Below are 15,893 nucleotides of genomic sequence, written 5' to 3' on the forward strand. Positions count from 1 at the left end.
CTTTAAGGTCCAGCTACAAAACAGAGACATCTCTCTACTTGCTAGTTCATAACACACACAATATCATGTACATAGCTCCGTTCACTGACATAGGGCAACTGGTGTTGAGCGTTTGATTACAACATTAATACTCGAGGATTGTCAGGGTGGAATCTAAAATGTAGAATTCATTGTAGAGGCACATTTGTCTTTGATACAAAGCTGAAGTACTCATTATGCGAAGTTTAAATAATAATATGTTATTTGTTGTTGATGATTCCTTGCTATATCTCACTTGAAAATTAGAAAAATGTCAGGGAACATTAATTAAAGAATGTAGAAACTTGCTATAAATTAGCAATATTAGAGATGTAGTGGGTAGATCTAAATGCTTAATACATAACTACTTCACAGCGGATCATGCCATTGCATTATCTTTCAGCAGGAGCTAGCAAGGCAGGACCAAAATAATCACAGCAATGGACTCATTTCACATTGCTTAAAATTTAATGGCCAATATTTCAGTGATTAAGAAAAATTAATTCAAGGTATAGCTCTCTCTACATCAGTGTTAATTTTATCGACTAACAATTTTAGTCAACTAAAACAATTCAGATGGCTAAATTTCGACTAAAACTAAATTGGTATTTTAGTCAAAAGACTATGAGTAAAACTAAATTGAAATTTGCCGCCAAAATTAACATTGCACACTGGGGCTGTTGAAGGGGCAAAAGAGACATGTCAGGGCTTGGTAGAGAGACACCTAGCGGGACTGGGAGGACACAAAGAGATACAGAAGGGCTGGGGAAGGGGCAACAGAGACAGATAGAGGCTTTAACTAAACCCATTCGATTTTAGTTGTGTAAAAAATAATCTACTGGAGATTTAGTTGATTAAAACTAGACTAAAACTAAAACAATTCAGATGACTAAAATGCGACAAAAACTAAAATGGCTTTCTGGTCAAAAGACTAAAACTAAATAGAAATTTGCCGCCAAAATTCACACTGCTGCACATTGGTTTGTATCTCACCCAAATGCGTAGACTGTACTGGAGTTATAAAACACAGCCAGTTCTGAGGCCAAGACAAGATCACTGACCTAAGGAGAGAGGATACAGTGTTATACATTATATATTTCAGTAAAAAAAGTAGAAGCAAAGTTAAAATAATTCTGTAAAGATGTAATAAGTTAATACGGTTGGTAGTAGACTTGCATTAAGTTTCAAATCGCCCATATTTTTTAACTCTGAATCATCATATGACTGAATTATTGTTTATATAAAACAAAAACATATTTTTTGGACACATTGATTAGTGCACAAGTTGGTAGTAGAACAGAAATACATTTTAAAACTATATACTGCAAATAAGAGATGCAAAAATATCATTCCATTTTTAATATTTTTTTTTTTTTTGCTGGATGGGCTTATTGTACAATATTCAGAAAAGTATCAGGAAGAATAGCAAAGAAGGACAATAATAAAGAACCAAGACTTGCTTTTCCTGCTCAGCATGAAGGATGCGTTTTATATGGAAATGTTGCTTTTATGAAGAAATGAACTATTGAGAATATATAGTTTGATTAACCATATACTGTGCATTAAACAGTACATTTAATCCGCTAAGATTTCAAAAACATTCCATCACACTGTGTTCAGGTCTTTCTCCAGCTTAACAAAGGTCTGCGTGGGTTGAAATGCTGCCGGCCTCCAGTCTGGTAGAATAAAACGCCTTCTTGAAATTCTACAGATTTTGTGAGCATTCGATTTATGTCTTATTGTGTTTCCCTGTATTCTACTGTAACATAGGTTGCATTAATGTTCCATTTCCCTCCCATCTTCCCATACTTTAGCACCATAAACACTACAGCCCACTGTATCGCTGTAATGACTATGGTGCCAAGGGTGTTATGGCACCCTTATTTAGTAAGGGGTTGACTACTTACCTGGGGTCTGCTGTGCACTGCTCCCTGCCTCCTCTAAATTGGAAGTGAGAGTCCGAAGCTATTTCTTGGACCTACGTTTAGCTCTAAGCCTACTCCAGAGCAGTGCCAGCTCATCAGTTGAGAGCACCAGGCTTAACTATGAGCTGAGAGGAGGAAGGGATTGGCTACCGGACAAGTAGACCAACTGTTACTGAACAATTTGACTACTTATATTGAGGGATTGCCAGTATGCTTCTGTGGTTATGGTGTTTGGAGTGTTTCTGTAGTCCATTATTTCTTATACCATCTTCTATTTGTGAACAAAGGTCTCTTGCTAAATCCATTTTTCTGTCTACCTACCAATCTCAGCTGATATAATCTTTGTTGCTTCCACATTACTACATTCTGACATTGTTATTCCTCTATTTTTATTTTTCTGCAATTTTTTTCCATTCCACTTTAAAATCAACAACTTGTTTTAATTTCTGTTATTATTATTATTATTATTATTATTATTACCATGTATATGCCACCATTCTCTCATTTTCTCTACGTTGATGTATGTAATTCTATCAGGATAATTTACTAAGCTGGTAAAAATAGATGAATTCCAACCATAATGGCTGTTCTCATATTTACTAAATAATTCTCATATTTACTGAAGCTTATTGAAATTGGAACTCTGCCAACTCGACCAAATCTACAATAAACTCATTAGGTGTCCGGATTAAAATACATTTTTTTTCGCATTCGAACCCCATACAAAGTATAGGATTTGGAATAATTATAATAAGTAGGTTTTAAACCAATTTAGGAACGAATGCATCCAGCAGGTTACACATTAACAAATTATAGTTCACTTAAAAAAATAAAATTAAACTACCAGCTGGCAGTGACTGCTTGCTGTAACTAAAACTTGCGCTAACAGGGCTGTTGCATAAGCCCCTTGGTTAACTTTGCTAACTTGACAGTGTATTGCAGGAATAATTAAAGTAATACTTTAACATTGTTGTAGTGGTTATGGTTTTAGGAGTGCCATGCACACCCTTAAACAGGGTTAACGGCTAAGGTCAGAGAGTTTGAAGCTCCTAAGACCTAAGCCCTGCAATAGTGATCAGTTGACACTCTCCGCCAATAAACAAAACCCAGAAACAGATACTCTCAGCCAGGTATGTTGAGGTATGTAGGTAAAACATGGTTTGATTCCATACAATGGAATGGGGGCAGAGTGAGAGAGGGGGTAAAGAGGGGTCAAGACACTCCTTACACTATAACCACTATAGCAAGATAGATGTGTTTCTTTAATTATTTCAGCAATGCCCTGTAAAGGGTTACAGCAGCACTTACAAAGTTAATTTAAATTTTTTATCAGCATTGTGCGGGCGATAAGGCTGCTTTTAGCAATAGCTGTAAAACTCCATGTGTTATTATAGATGCTTTGTTAGTTAGGATTTTTTTAAAGGCAATTTACTAAAGACCCGAAAACACCTTTCATGCTGGTGGACAATTTCCTCTGTGAAAATATAATAACATTCCCTGGGCAATTTAGCACCCAGAATAATAAAATCTATTTTTGAGATTTAACTGCTCCTAACAGAATGCCCATACTAATCATAAAACACATTTTATGCAAATACCAGATATGACAATAAACGCTCACAAAACTGAAAGCTGGAAAAATTGTACTTTGACAAACAGGTCTTTTGATTTGATCTCTTCGGTTCTTTTGAGAACACCACTTACGAAATCGGATTCTGTTCCTGACACATTTTATAAAAAGCAATATCACCGAGAACATTAAGATGCTTGTCAAAAATCTTATTTTTCATGCTGCAAATATTTTCCCAGCATACATTTTTCCAAGCACAATATTAAAAATCTGGTATCTACATCTGTCTTTGTAGAAATTCAATAGCTGGAAATATTGGATACTACAGTTCATTAATTATAAATGGATGTTGATATTTTATCAAAGATGTTTAATCTGGTGATTATATGCTGAGTTTGTAGTCATTTATAATTTAAATCTGTGATATATATATATATATATATATATATATATATATATATATATATATATATATATATATATATATATATATATATATATATATATATATATATCTTTAAAATGGGTCCGTGAGGGTTAAGATTGGCTCCCTCTAATAGAATATGGGATACTGGCATTGTATGCAAATTGAGGGATACTCACGATGCCAGGCAAGGGTTCATGACCCTGCATGAACATGCATAGCATTATGAGAGGAATCCTGAGGGAACATACCATTGATTTGCAAATGTCAAAATCACAGCTAAAAAGGTAGTAAAAGTTTTATACAGAGATACTGAAATTACATCATAAAATGTCATACATATGATAGAGACTTCTCTTACACAGCAGTGTTAATTTTTTTCAACTAAAAATATTGGTCAAATCTTAGTCGACTAAAATGTTTGAGTTTTAGTCTACTAAAACTAGACTAATCCTAAAATAATTCAGATGACTAACATACGACTAAAACTATAATGGCTTTTTAGTCAAAAGACATGACTAAAACTAAATTGAAATTTTCCGCCTAAGATGCCAAACTGCTAGACTTAATTGAGTATGTATGATATCCCTGTAGGTATTTGCCAGTGACTACAGGGTGAGATGGAACAGTGATCATGACTTTCATTACACAATGCAGTTGTCATGGTAGCAATGAAGTCAGTGAGAATCAGAGACTGTGTCTCTAAGGTATTCACAGGTCTTTCTGTATGTCCCTTCATACTGTGCAGGTCATATTGATGGAGTTTAATGAGATATATGCTGGCTTCCATCTTCCATGTTTATATGTATATATCATGCTCTGTGTGCGTAGGACCATTCTGTCAGGGTACCTGCGGTCTCTACCTCCGAAAGAGGTAGAGACTTAGCTGTTCCTCCATCCAGACGGCCTGATGGCTCCCTTTCCCACGGTCTATCCGGTCATGCAAGGCCGGCCGCGAGGGAGTGACTGCCTTTTACAGCATCTAGGCAGGAAGTTGTCATCAGGACACTCCTCCGGAACGACCTGTCACTCAATTGCTGCAGGACCAATCAGGACGCCTCGGAGGCGTGGTTACTGCTCTGAACAGGGTATTTAACAGAGCTTCTTTCATTAGCTCATTGCCCTGTCGTGGTTCTAGCTTGTTCTAGTCACTCAGTGCTTGTGTATTCTATTATCCCTTTTGGTTTTGACCCGGCTTGTTTACCTTACTCTGCTTATCTCTGTTACCCTTGATTCGGCTTGTCTCTCGCTTACCTGTCTTCTGTTACCCTCGACCTCGGCTTGTCTTTGACCATTCTATACTGTACTACTTACGTTAGTCCGGCCATTCTAAGGTCCGGTATACGTATCTGGCTACTGTTTGTACTCTGCGTGTTGGATCCCTGTCCCGATCCTGACACATTCACTCTGAGATCTCTGAGTTTCATGAACAAACACAGGCTGTTTATTGGGGTGTAGTTTGGAGTCTGATGGTGATGGCCTCCTGAAGAGCTCCCATCACTAAAAGTTGCATTTCACTATAAAACATTGCTGTAATGCTGTATTGTCTGCTGGGTGATTTTTTTATTTTTACAGGTAACTTCAGGAAATATATCCATCTTGAAATGCTAAAGCAAACTTCTAGATGTGCTGGTCCCCAAGAGTCACGTTTAGGTATGGGCCTGTCCTCCTTCCTAACACGTGGGGCATAGCATGCAGAATCTATTACAGATCACTGCTTCAAAACACACACAACTCTCCAAGACGTTCCCCTCTGGCCCTACCAGGAGATGACCTAATGGACTCACTGAGAGTGGAATTATCTACGTTCTCTGCAACTTCATAACCATGACAACAATGGTTGACAGCCAGGACCTTTATGCCCCTGTGTTTCCAACGTCTAAGCAGGGATGACCTTCAACTGTCAGGAATTCTGTGGCCTTGACTAGATTTGCGAAGACACCATGAGATATACCCTTCTTATTTTTGTTTTCTCCCTCATGTTTTGTTTTGTGAGGGGTGCACTCACTTTTGTTGCCAATGATTTAGACATTAATGGCTGTGTGTTGAGTTATTTTGAGGGGACAGCAAATTTACACTGTTATACAGGCTGTACACTTACTACTTTACATTGTAGCAAAGTGTTAGTTCTTCAGTGTTGTCACATGAAAAGATATAATACAATATTTACAAAAATGTGATTGTGTACTCACTTTTGTGAGATACTGTATGTCACCTGTGGGTAATTGGTATGATTCTTCTACCTGTCCCCTCCTTTTTGTCTTGTTTTGAGTGTTTTATTTTTTCTCTGTTGGTTTCACCTTTAACACTTTATTTATTTATTAGAATTGATGGTCGCTGGGATTCCTTTTACCTAATGACAGAAGTTAATATATATTTCCAGTGTTTCTTACACAAATTGTTACATTTTATTAAATATTTGTTATTGTGGCTCTTTACGTTAACCTTGTCTGTAACCCCTGGACAGCTTTGCTCAAATTCCCATACACACCTTTAGTGCTCCCATCATCAGCCAACAAACTCATGTTTTGGATATGCACAGCCACTAGTCAATGCATAGCTCAACATTGGAGATCTTCCCTCACAAACTTTTCTCACGTTATATATAAAGTAACCTATGTCCTTGCTAAGGACAAAATGACTGTGTTCATTAAAGGCACATAAATCCCTTTTTACAATATTTGGACACATTTCATTGAGTCACATCCAGGAAATGGAGATCCACATCCCCTTCTATTTCCATTGCCGGTCTCCAGCTTTTTCCGAACTCTCTATTTCACTTACCCCCCTCCATTTCTTGCTTTTAAAAAAAAAAAAATCTTTTTCAGCTTTCTTTTTTCCTCCACCTCTTTCTCTTACTTTTTCTAGAATTAAGAGTTTATATTACCCTATAATAATTACTAATGACAACATAACTTCTTTATACTTTGGAAACTATTTTTTATTGTAATTGACATTGTTATACTGTTTTACATTATGTTCTTTGCTAACTCTTTCTGCTTTTAGCCTCCTGCTTTTATGACCCCAGTGAGACTGTTGACTACCTAATTGTGATTGTAATTATCCTATTATTTTCCCAATAAAAAATATATTTATTAAAAAAACAAAAATAGTTATTCCTTTATAGTTGGATGGAAGTATTGTCCTTAACATGTTTATCACCCATGTTAAAATTAGTGTAGAATGCACCAATATTAGGGTATTAGTGTTGAAACATACCGCTCTTTGGTTCTTATTGTACCAGAACCACCACAATGAGTTGCAGTGGTTATGCTACTTAGAACTCCCCATGTTTGGCCATCGCTCAGACCCTTTAGGTGAAAGTGAAAGAAGGAGACACACATGATTTTGAAATACTTAATAATTTCCAATTTATTTTAAAGGGTTAGTCCAAGAACCATGACCAATTTAGTGATTTGCTAGGAAATGCTGCACATACAGAATTTAACCAATCTGCTGCCAGAGGTGCATCTACATTTCAGATAGCATCGTTGGGGAATCATAAGCCTGTCCGAAACAAGGGTTCCGGTGGCTAATGTGAAATCTGTGTATATTGGATGTATGATATCAGCATGCAGGTGTCCAATGGAAGCATGCTACCCCCCAATGTCCTTCCCTCAGCCTGACCCCACTGACATTCATCCCCCCTTCGGTGATCAGGAGTGAGTTCAGTAGAGGAGGATTGGGGTGCAAGGAACATTGCTTTGATGCTTGTATAGAGGTAAGTTATGGCTTTATTTATTTATTAGATTTAATTTTAATGGTAATGCGCGGACCAGCACAGAAAATGTCACTTTAACCCCTTAAGGACACGTGACATGTGTGACATTTCACGATTTCCTTTTATTCCAGAAGTTTGGTCCTTAAGGAGTTAAACAAAAAGAGTGTTTTAGGAAAATACCATTTTTTGGTTGGAATAATGCTTTACGATCACTGTACACAATCGTTGTTCACAAATTAAGCTATTAATTGTTTCTGACAACAACTATTGGGAGTTCTCCAGCATGTTGCCATTAAACATGATGGCTAATATTTAAACAATGACTTTACTGATTAAACACAGTTTGCAAGAGTAAATAATCCCCTCTAAAGCACAGTGACTTTTCAGCTGAAAACCCTGCTACGAGAAAATGATTACTAGACAAAAATCAACAAATTGTATTCCTCCACATAAAATACCAACAAATAGCGGGTGTACTGACAACCAGTTACTCTGCCCCAGCATTCACTGCCTTTCATTGCCATATAAATGTTACAGCTTTGGGCAGATCATTTAGAAATATAACATCATGCCTTTCCAATGGTCACAGATACCAAAACACAGTCCTGAGTTTGTGATTCTGTCCCATAATCCCAAGTTTGTTCTCTAATGTCCTGCTTCTGTAAGATGCACTTACTATGTGCAGAGTAATGTCACTCGGCAAGTTTTTAATTGACCTAAGAGTTTTTGCCTTGACGTGGCAGGTGAGCTTACCCTTTAATGTTGTTGTGATACTAACAAACCGCCTCTTATTTACATGTGCATAGAGATTTGGGATAGTGTGCAAGTAACTTTTTTCTTAGTTTTTTATTGTATGAATTGGGGCTGACGGGATTATATAGTTATATACTATAGTCATTGCTACTGTCCAGGAGTAGTGGGAGTTTGAGCACAGGGTTTAATTTTGTTTGTTTGTAAGTTCTTAATTTAGTCATCAATCATCTTTCAACCAAAGATATTTAAAGAATTAGAAAAAAAATGCATGTTGGACACTCAGGTAATACTAAATTAAATTAAATTAGGCTAGAAAGGTGTCCTTGCCAGACTGTGTCATGCATCTCATCTAACCATTTATCCTGTTATTTTGAGGCTGTTATAAAACGCAGCGTGACTGTAATTGCATTTTGGGAAACCATAGAGCAGTCCTCCTCAACCCTCTCCTCAAGGCACACATAACAGTCCAGAATTTAGGGATTACCAGGTTGTGTCTAGGGTGTTTAGAAAAAAAAAAGAAAAAAAAAAGTCCAAGGTGCTTTAAGTTTTGTGTTTTTCTTTTTTTTCCCTAAACACCATAGACACAACCCGGTCTAAATTCTGGACTGTTAGGTGTGCCTTGAGGAGAGAGTTGAGGAGCACTGCCATAGAGTGTAATACTGTTTTGGTTCAGCACATAATTATAGACAGTAATGATATATAATATTGTACCAGTTTCTGAAGGTGTTCGGCTTCAGTTTTGAATGCTTTACTTGCTGGGCGGGTCAGATCATAGGTAAGTTCATGGCTCACAATTTTCAGACTGCAGGCATAGAGTTTGGGAATCCGAAGCACAGGAGTTGTCCCCACCTCTGTCAAATATGGAGTCAGACAACACAAGGAAATCATGGTGAGTCATAGGATACAACACAAATAAACAAAACACTAACTTACATTAGAGGGCAGGGCATTTTTTTTTCCTTATTATTGTTCTTTTTTCCTTAATTAAATTGTCTTTCTCATCTTCTCTCTGCCCTACTTATTCTAATTATATCTGCCTTTTTCTTCTCTATTTCCATACCTTCTAGACATCTCTTTGAATTTTAAAGTTTTAATTTAGTGAATAAACCTGTAAGAATTTTTTGTTTTTAAATCTTAGCTTCAAGATCCTCCACAACTTGCAAATTGTCTTATTCTGTAGCTCACTCACCCAGAAGGTACCACGTCAATCCTATGGTAGCCACGAGAATCAAAATTATCCAGAGAGGGGCAAATTTCAGCCAGTCCCTTGACTTACAGGGCTTCTGAGCTATCACCACTGACTCCGAGTCCTATTATAGAAACATGAAAAAGAAATTCTCAGAAATTTTTAGGAATATAGAATTGTCTTTATTTACACATTACCAATACATGATTTGCTGGCAAACCCAAATACATACCTCCCAAGTGTCCCTGCTTAAAAGGGACAGTCCCAACAGGAGGCCCGTCTCCACACTCATTTCAACTTCACGTGGTGCGCGACTAAACTCCAATACTTAGGTATTTGGCTGCCCTCGGACCTCTCCCACCTCTACCAACTGAACTTCCTACCGCTTCTCACCTCCCTACAGAAAAACATGCTCTGATGGTCCAGCCTATACATATCCTGGTTTGGGCGCATTAACGCTGTGAAGATGAATGCCCTGCCTAGAATATTATACCTTTTTCAAACGATTCCGATGGCTCTCCCATGGGCATTTTTTTAATCCATCTCAACAGCCATCAGGAGGCTGGTATGGAACAACAAAGCACCCAGGATCGGCAAAGCGCAACTCGAAATAACCAAAACGCAGGGCAGTGTGGGCCTCCCCTCGATTTTTTTTCTCCTCCCCCTTTTTTTCTTTCTCTTTTTCCCTTCCTCTTCTTCTTCTTTTTCTTCTCTTTTTCTCCTCCTCTTCTCTCTCTCTTCCCTTTTCCCTCCCTCTCCCCTGTCCCCTTTCTTTCTCCACCCCCCTCCTGCCTCTCCTTCCTCCCGCTCTCTCGGGGCTACTGGTGATACACCCTTAACTCCCGCCCCCCCCAGGGCAGTTGAACACAGAGCCGGACAGCAACAGACACCAGCAACACAGCGATCTCTACCTCGCACGACCAATCCCTGACCTAGTGCCCACCTGACCTTACCACCCTGTCAGGGTATTTATATCGGTAGACATTTGTGCTATGATAGAAATACAAAGTGTATATTCTGAAGTCATTGCTAAACAGACCAGACTCCATTTTGTATCTTCAAGTTAACAAAGAGACACAAAAATTTCTATCCTTTCTCTTTGACTGACTGCTTTGCCCAAGCTGAATGGAATGTGTATATAAGCAACAAAGAGATAAGACATTGAGAACGGGGGATGGACAGACTGTATAAATTCTATTCCCAGACTTAGGTGACAGAGGATTAAATAATTAAATTTTACTTTCGATATTGTACAACGTCCCATTATAGTTTAAGGTGAAACTTAGTTCACAAACTATCAATTTTAGGAATTATAGCAGAATTTGCAGACGCATAGTCTGAAGAAATTCTCTTGATCTGACAGAAGATCTGAGTTATAGCCACCATAAAGATAACGTAAATGACGTCAAAAATAGCCACCAGGAAAAGTTAACTCTTTCCTGGATAGGTATGTGTAGTGGAACAAGGCTGCCCTCTTGAGTTCGAATATTAAATTGGTTACCTAGAAGGGAACCACACCCCACATTTGTGATTGGCTATCACCTAAGGAATTTTTCCCTTTAAAAAGTTAAGACAAGGGAAGAGAGAGAGGGGGAGATGCAAAGATTGAAGAGAGAGACATTACAACACTCTGGGGAGATTCAGAGAGATCCAGGCAGAATCGGACACTCAGAAAATCAAGACACTCCAGAGAGAAACATTCCTTGACACTTAGCTACCTGAGGATATCTGATGAGAAAATATCTACATAACTGGTAAATATACAGGCATTTAATTAATTAATTTAAATTAATTAAAATTAATAGCATGATATATGACTGGATAAATCATGTTTGATTTCATATTTAGAAATCTTAATTATTAAAGAATATATATATGGTTATAGCATCCTATCTGCAGCTGGGATCAATATAATCATTAATGTATTTGTGTGATTAATATCACGTTAGCATATCATGACCATTTATCCAGCTGTATTGATTGGCTCTAAAATAAGAAAATATCTATTTAGACAAATTAATTAAAATATCAGCTTATGTAACATAGTAAGATTTCTCATTGGATGCAAGGAAATGATTAAAGGTTACTGACTATTTAAATATTATTTTATTTAAAATTACACAAGAGTAGATCTTAAATCCCTAGAAGAGGTCTAACCAGCATTGAAAGGGTTATTTCTAACTGCTAGCTAAGTTCTATTGCCCTACACTGCAGCTCAGTGTGAAACTCACATTCTTTCTCCCTGTAAAGCCTATCATAAATTGTCCTGACAGCTAAGTGCTGTAGAGGCGTTTATATTAACCAGGAAGTAAATGGCCTATTGTATTGCATATATTGTTTTATACTGAATATTCATTGATTATTGCCATATTGTATTACATATTCATGTTATACTGAAAATTCCATTGATTATTATCATGCATGTTACTTATATTATTATCATTTGAATATAAAAATAAATATCTATTTTTATAACAATTTGTGATTTTTAATTACCGGTATATGGTTATACATTTCATTTAACACGATAACGATTAAGGACCTGAGAATTGAAAATCGTGGGCAATTCTCATCTGTTTACATTATTATCCCATAAATATCCCCACAACCCACAACCCACTACTTAGGCTAGAACCTAAAGGCAGAAAGACACGACGCACACTTTCATATGACCCTCTTGTACGTGGAATGCAAGGTGTAACAGAGAGATTGACTCTCCCTCCTACCAGTGGCACTCTCTTGTTCAAGGTGCTAGGCAAGTACATGCAGGCTTGGATACAATAGTGTAACCCAAGTGAACGTTATGTGTTTCCTGTTTCCCCGATGACTCTACCCTTATTCAACACGCATGTCTGTAACCAATCTGCCTATCCTATATGTACTCTTTATTACTTGTAACCACTATTATAAAACCTTTCAATAAAAACGAGATTGTCAAAAAATAAAATAAAACTGACAGTCCCTAATTTGACCCAAATCCCTCTGTCCCTATTTTCCATCTTAACATCCCTCTCTTGTAGGTATTTTGTAGTATTCTTGGCTTATCTGAAGCAATAGCAGAGCTCCATGGTCGTTATAAGCAGACTAATATTTTAAACTACAATAAATACATTTTAAATTTGTTCTGTGTTAATAAGATACATTGTTCTTATTCTAAGTTACATTTTAGTTGCATAAAGTAATTGTAATTTACATAAAATTTCTCAGAACAGCCCCGTACCATGACCACACCCCAGCCACACCTCTAAAATTAAAGTGTCCCTCTTTGTCTATTTGAAATGTTTTGGTATGCAAAACAGCATGATGTCCACAACCGACCATATACCATCGTTCTTTGCCTCTCGTTACTCTACTCTCCAACTGATGGTGCACATTTTAACATCCGCTATTTCCTTAGCTAACTTTATTATTTATTCACTTACAGCTCACAGTGTCCAAAATATTTACCTTTCTGGAAACATTAAGTACTTTGACGTGTCGTTATTATTCCTCCAGATTAACTGTTTTATCTGGGTCAAACTGACTTAAATAACACCTCTGCAAAATATTGCAAGCAAAGCCTATACAGAATCAAGTGAACACACGTAGGTGGAAACATAAAATGTGTAGTTTAAAAATAAGCAGATAAACTCACCGCAGGTATAAACAAATACAAAAAGCGGCCACATCCATTGCTTTGTGTATGCATACAGAATGACCACATGCTTTCTACAATATATGTTTCTATAATGAGTGACAATCTGTTGTGCAATGCTCTGTGAATAAATAAAGAATGATTTATACATTGATATGATAATGTGTACTACGCAGTACAGGTATAAAGACTGTTAATAACATGTATGCAAGGACACATGCTGCTACACTGCGTGTAGATATTGGAACTGTTCCATTGTTTTTTGCTATTACTATGACTGTTTACAATAGAATGCTCTGTGTGAAAATAAAGATAGATCACATACAGAGCTCTATGAAAATAAAAATAATTTAAAATTATATGAGGAATAACTGGTCACTTAATGTTCCGTATTAATACAAAAGGCCTGCATAAAAGTGTTCACCATGAATAAAGGTTGACCACATGAAATGCTCAGCACAATGTAGGTCATATACATTCAACTACATGATTATGCAATTGATCACAACATATGCATTCATTCTGATGGCTTGAAATGTTATGCATACATACAGTCATGGAAAAAAGAAAGAAATACACTCTCTTTGTATTCTATGGTTTTACATATCAGGACATAATCATCTGTTATTTATCAGGTCTAAACATTAGGTAAATACAACCTCAGATGAACAAAAACACATGACATATTACAATGTTTCAAGGCCTTGGGGAGATAGCACAGCTAAGCGGACTAGGGCACATGTATGAGTGTGGGATGGATGCTTGTGATTGGTTGTGTATGTATGTGTGGTTGTGGTTATGTGTTGGGTGATAAACAAAAGGATAAAAAAAGGATCAGCGCTAATACACCTAACTAAAAGATCATAGGCGTGCGCAGCCTATTGCATTAGGGTGTGCACCCTAAAGCACAAGCACACGCCGCGTATATATATGTATGTATGTATGTATATATATATATGTGTATATATACATATACACATATAAACACACACACACACACATACACTGCTGTGTGTGTGCTGTTAGTGTGATGTGTGTGTGAGGGTGCTGGTAGTGTACTATGGGTGAGGGTGTTTGTGTGTGCGCACTTGGGAGGGTGCTGTTAATGTACTGTGTGTGAGGGTGCTGTTTGTGTGTGTGTGTGCACTTGTGAGGGTGCTGTTAATGTACTGTGTGTGAGGGTACTGGTAGTGTGCTGTGTGTGTTTGTTAGGGTCCTGTTTGTGTTTGTGAGGGTACTGTTTGTGTGCTGTGTGTTAGGGTGCTGTTTGTGTAATGTGTGTAAGGGTGCTGTGTGTTTTTGTGAGGGTGCTGTATGTGTGGGTGCTGTATGTGTGTAGGTGCTGTGTATGTCTGTGGGTGCTGTATGTGTGTAAGTGCTGTGTATGTCTGTGGGTGCTGTATGTCTGTGGGTGCTGTGTATGTCTGTGGGTGCTGTATGTGTGTATGTGCTGTGTATGTCTGCGGGTGCTGTATGTGTGTTGGTGCTGTGTATGTGTGTGGGTGCTGTGTATGTGTGTAGGTGCTGTATGTGTGTAGGTGCTGTATGTGTGTAGGTGCTGTGTATGTGTGTTGGTGCTGTGTATGTGTGTTGGTGCTGTGTATGTGTGTGGGTACTGTATGTGTGTAGGTGCTGTGTATGTGTGTGGGTGCTGTATGTGTGTAGGTGCTGTGTATGTGTGTATGTGTGTATGTGCTGTGTATGTCTGTGGGTGCTGTATGTGTGTAGATGCTGTGTATGTCTGTGGGTGCTGTATGTGTGTGGGTGCTGTATGTGTGTGGGTGCTGTGTATGTCTGTGGGTGCTGTGTATATCTGTGGGTGCTGTATGTCTGTGGGTGCTGTATGTCTGTGGGTGCTGTATGTGTGTGTGCTGTGTGTGGGTGATGTGTGTGTGTGGATGCTGTGTATGTCTGTGGGTGCTGTATGTCTGTAGGTGCTGTATGTGTGTGTGGATGCTGTGTATGTGTGTGGGTGCTGTATGTTTGTGGGTGATTGTGGGGCATGGAGGTGGGGGTACATTACTCAATATCCCCCCTCCCTTCTTACTATATGTGGGGAGGGGGATTCTTGTTCCTTGTCCCTGGTGGTCCAGTGGAGGTGGGGGCAGATCAGTTAATATCCCCCCTCCCTTGTTACCTTATGACTGGGAGGGGGGATCCTTGTTCTGCCATCCTTCCCTGGTCGTCCAGTGGTGAGTGAACTCTAGCCTGCGGGGCTAGAGTTCACTCTCGCGAGATCTGAGCGTTGCCGCAGCAACGCTCAGATCTTGCGAGTGGAACCCGGCGGAGCTGCTGGCAAGAGCTCCGCCGGTCCTCTCCTGCCTCCCTCACTGCCTGTGGGTCGGTGGGGAGGGAGGCTGAGAGCAGAGCCGGCGTATGGATAGCACCGGCTCTGCATGAGCCGACAGGGGGGATCCTGAGATCTCCCCTGCCGGTCTCAATACATAGGCGTGCCGCGGGAATTATGGTGTGCCCAGGCACACCCCGTGCGCACGCCTATGTAAAAGATATATATAAAAATACAAAAAAATGAAAGTTAGAGACGCACCTTAAAACATAAGGCTCTCTCTAGGCCTTATAAACAAAAGAGATAAGTCAAAAGGGGTGGATAAAGGTAGCGCCAGAAATTATAAAAACAGAGATGTGTTGTTACATATATATA

At 38.4% G+C, this 15,893-nt stretch overlaps 1 protein-coding gene across 2 annotated transcripts in view; it reads right to left on the reverse strand.

Moving 5' to 3' along the window:
• Positions 1 to 15,893, reverse strand: part of TMPRSS6 (transmembrane serine protease 6) — a 126,869-nt gene that overhangs the window by 81,338 nt on the left and 29,638 nt on the right. For both annotated transcript variants that reach the window (XM_063426508.1, XM_063426507.1), the window contains exons 2-4: positions 9,601 to 9,721; positions 9,123 to 9,262; positions 1,012 to 1,079 (exon numbers count right to left, since the gene is read on the reverse strand). In XM_063426508.1, coding sequence (XP_063282578.1) covers positions 1,012 to 1,079; positions 9,123 to 9,262; positions 9,601 to 9,721 — 329 coding nt within the window. The remainder of the gene's footprint in view (positions 1 to 1,011; positions 1,080 to 9,122; positions 9,263 to 9,600; positions 9,722 to 15,893) is intronic.

Source organism: Pelobates fuscus, chromosome 7 (assembly GCF_036172605.1).
Source record: "Pelobates fuscus isolate aPelFus1 chromosome 7, aPelFus1.pri, whole genome shotgun sequence".
Taxonomy (NCBI): domain Eukaryota; kingdom Metazoa; phylum Chordata; class Amphibia; order Anura; family Pelobatidae; genus Pelobates; species Pelobates fuscus.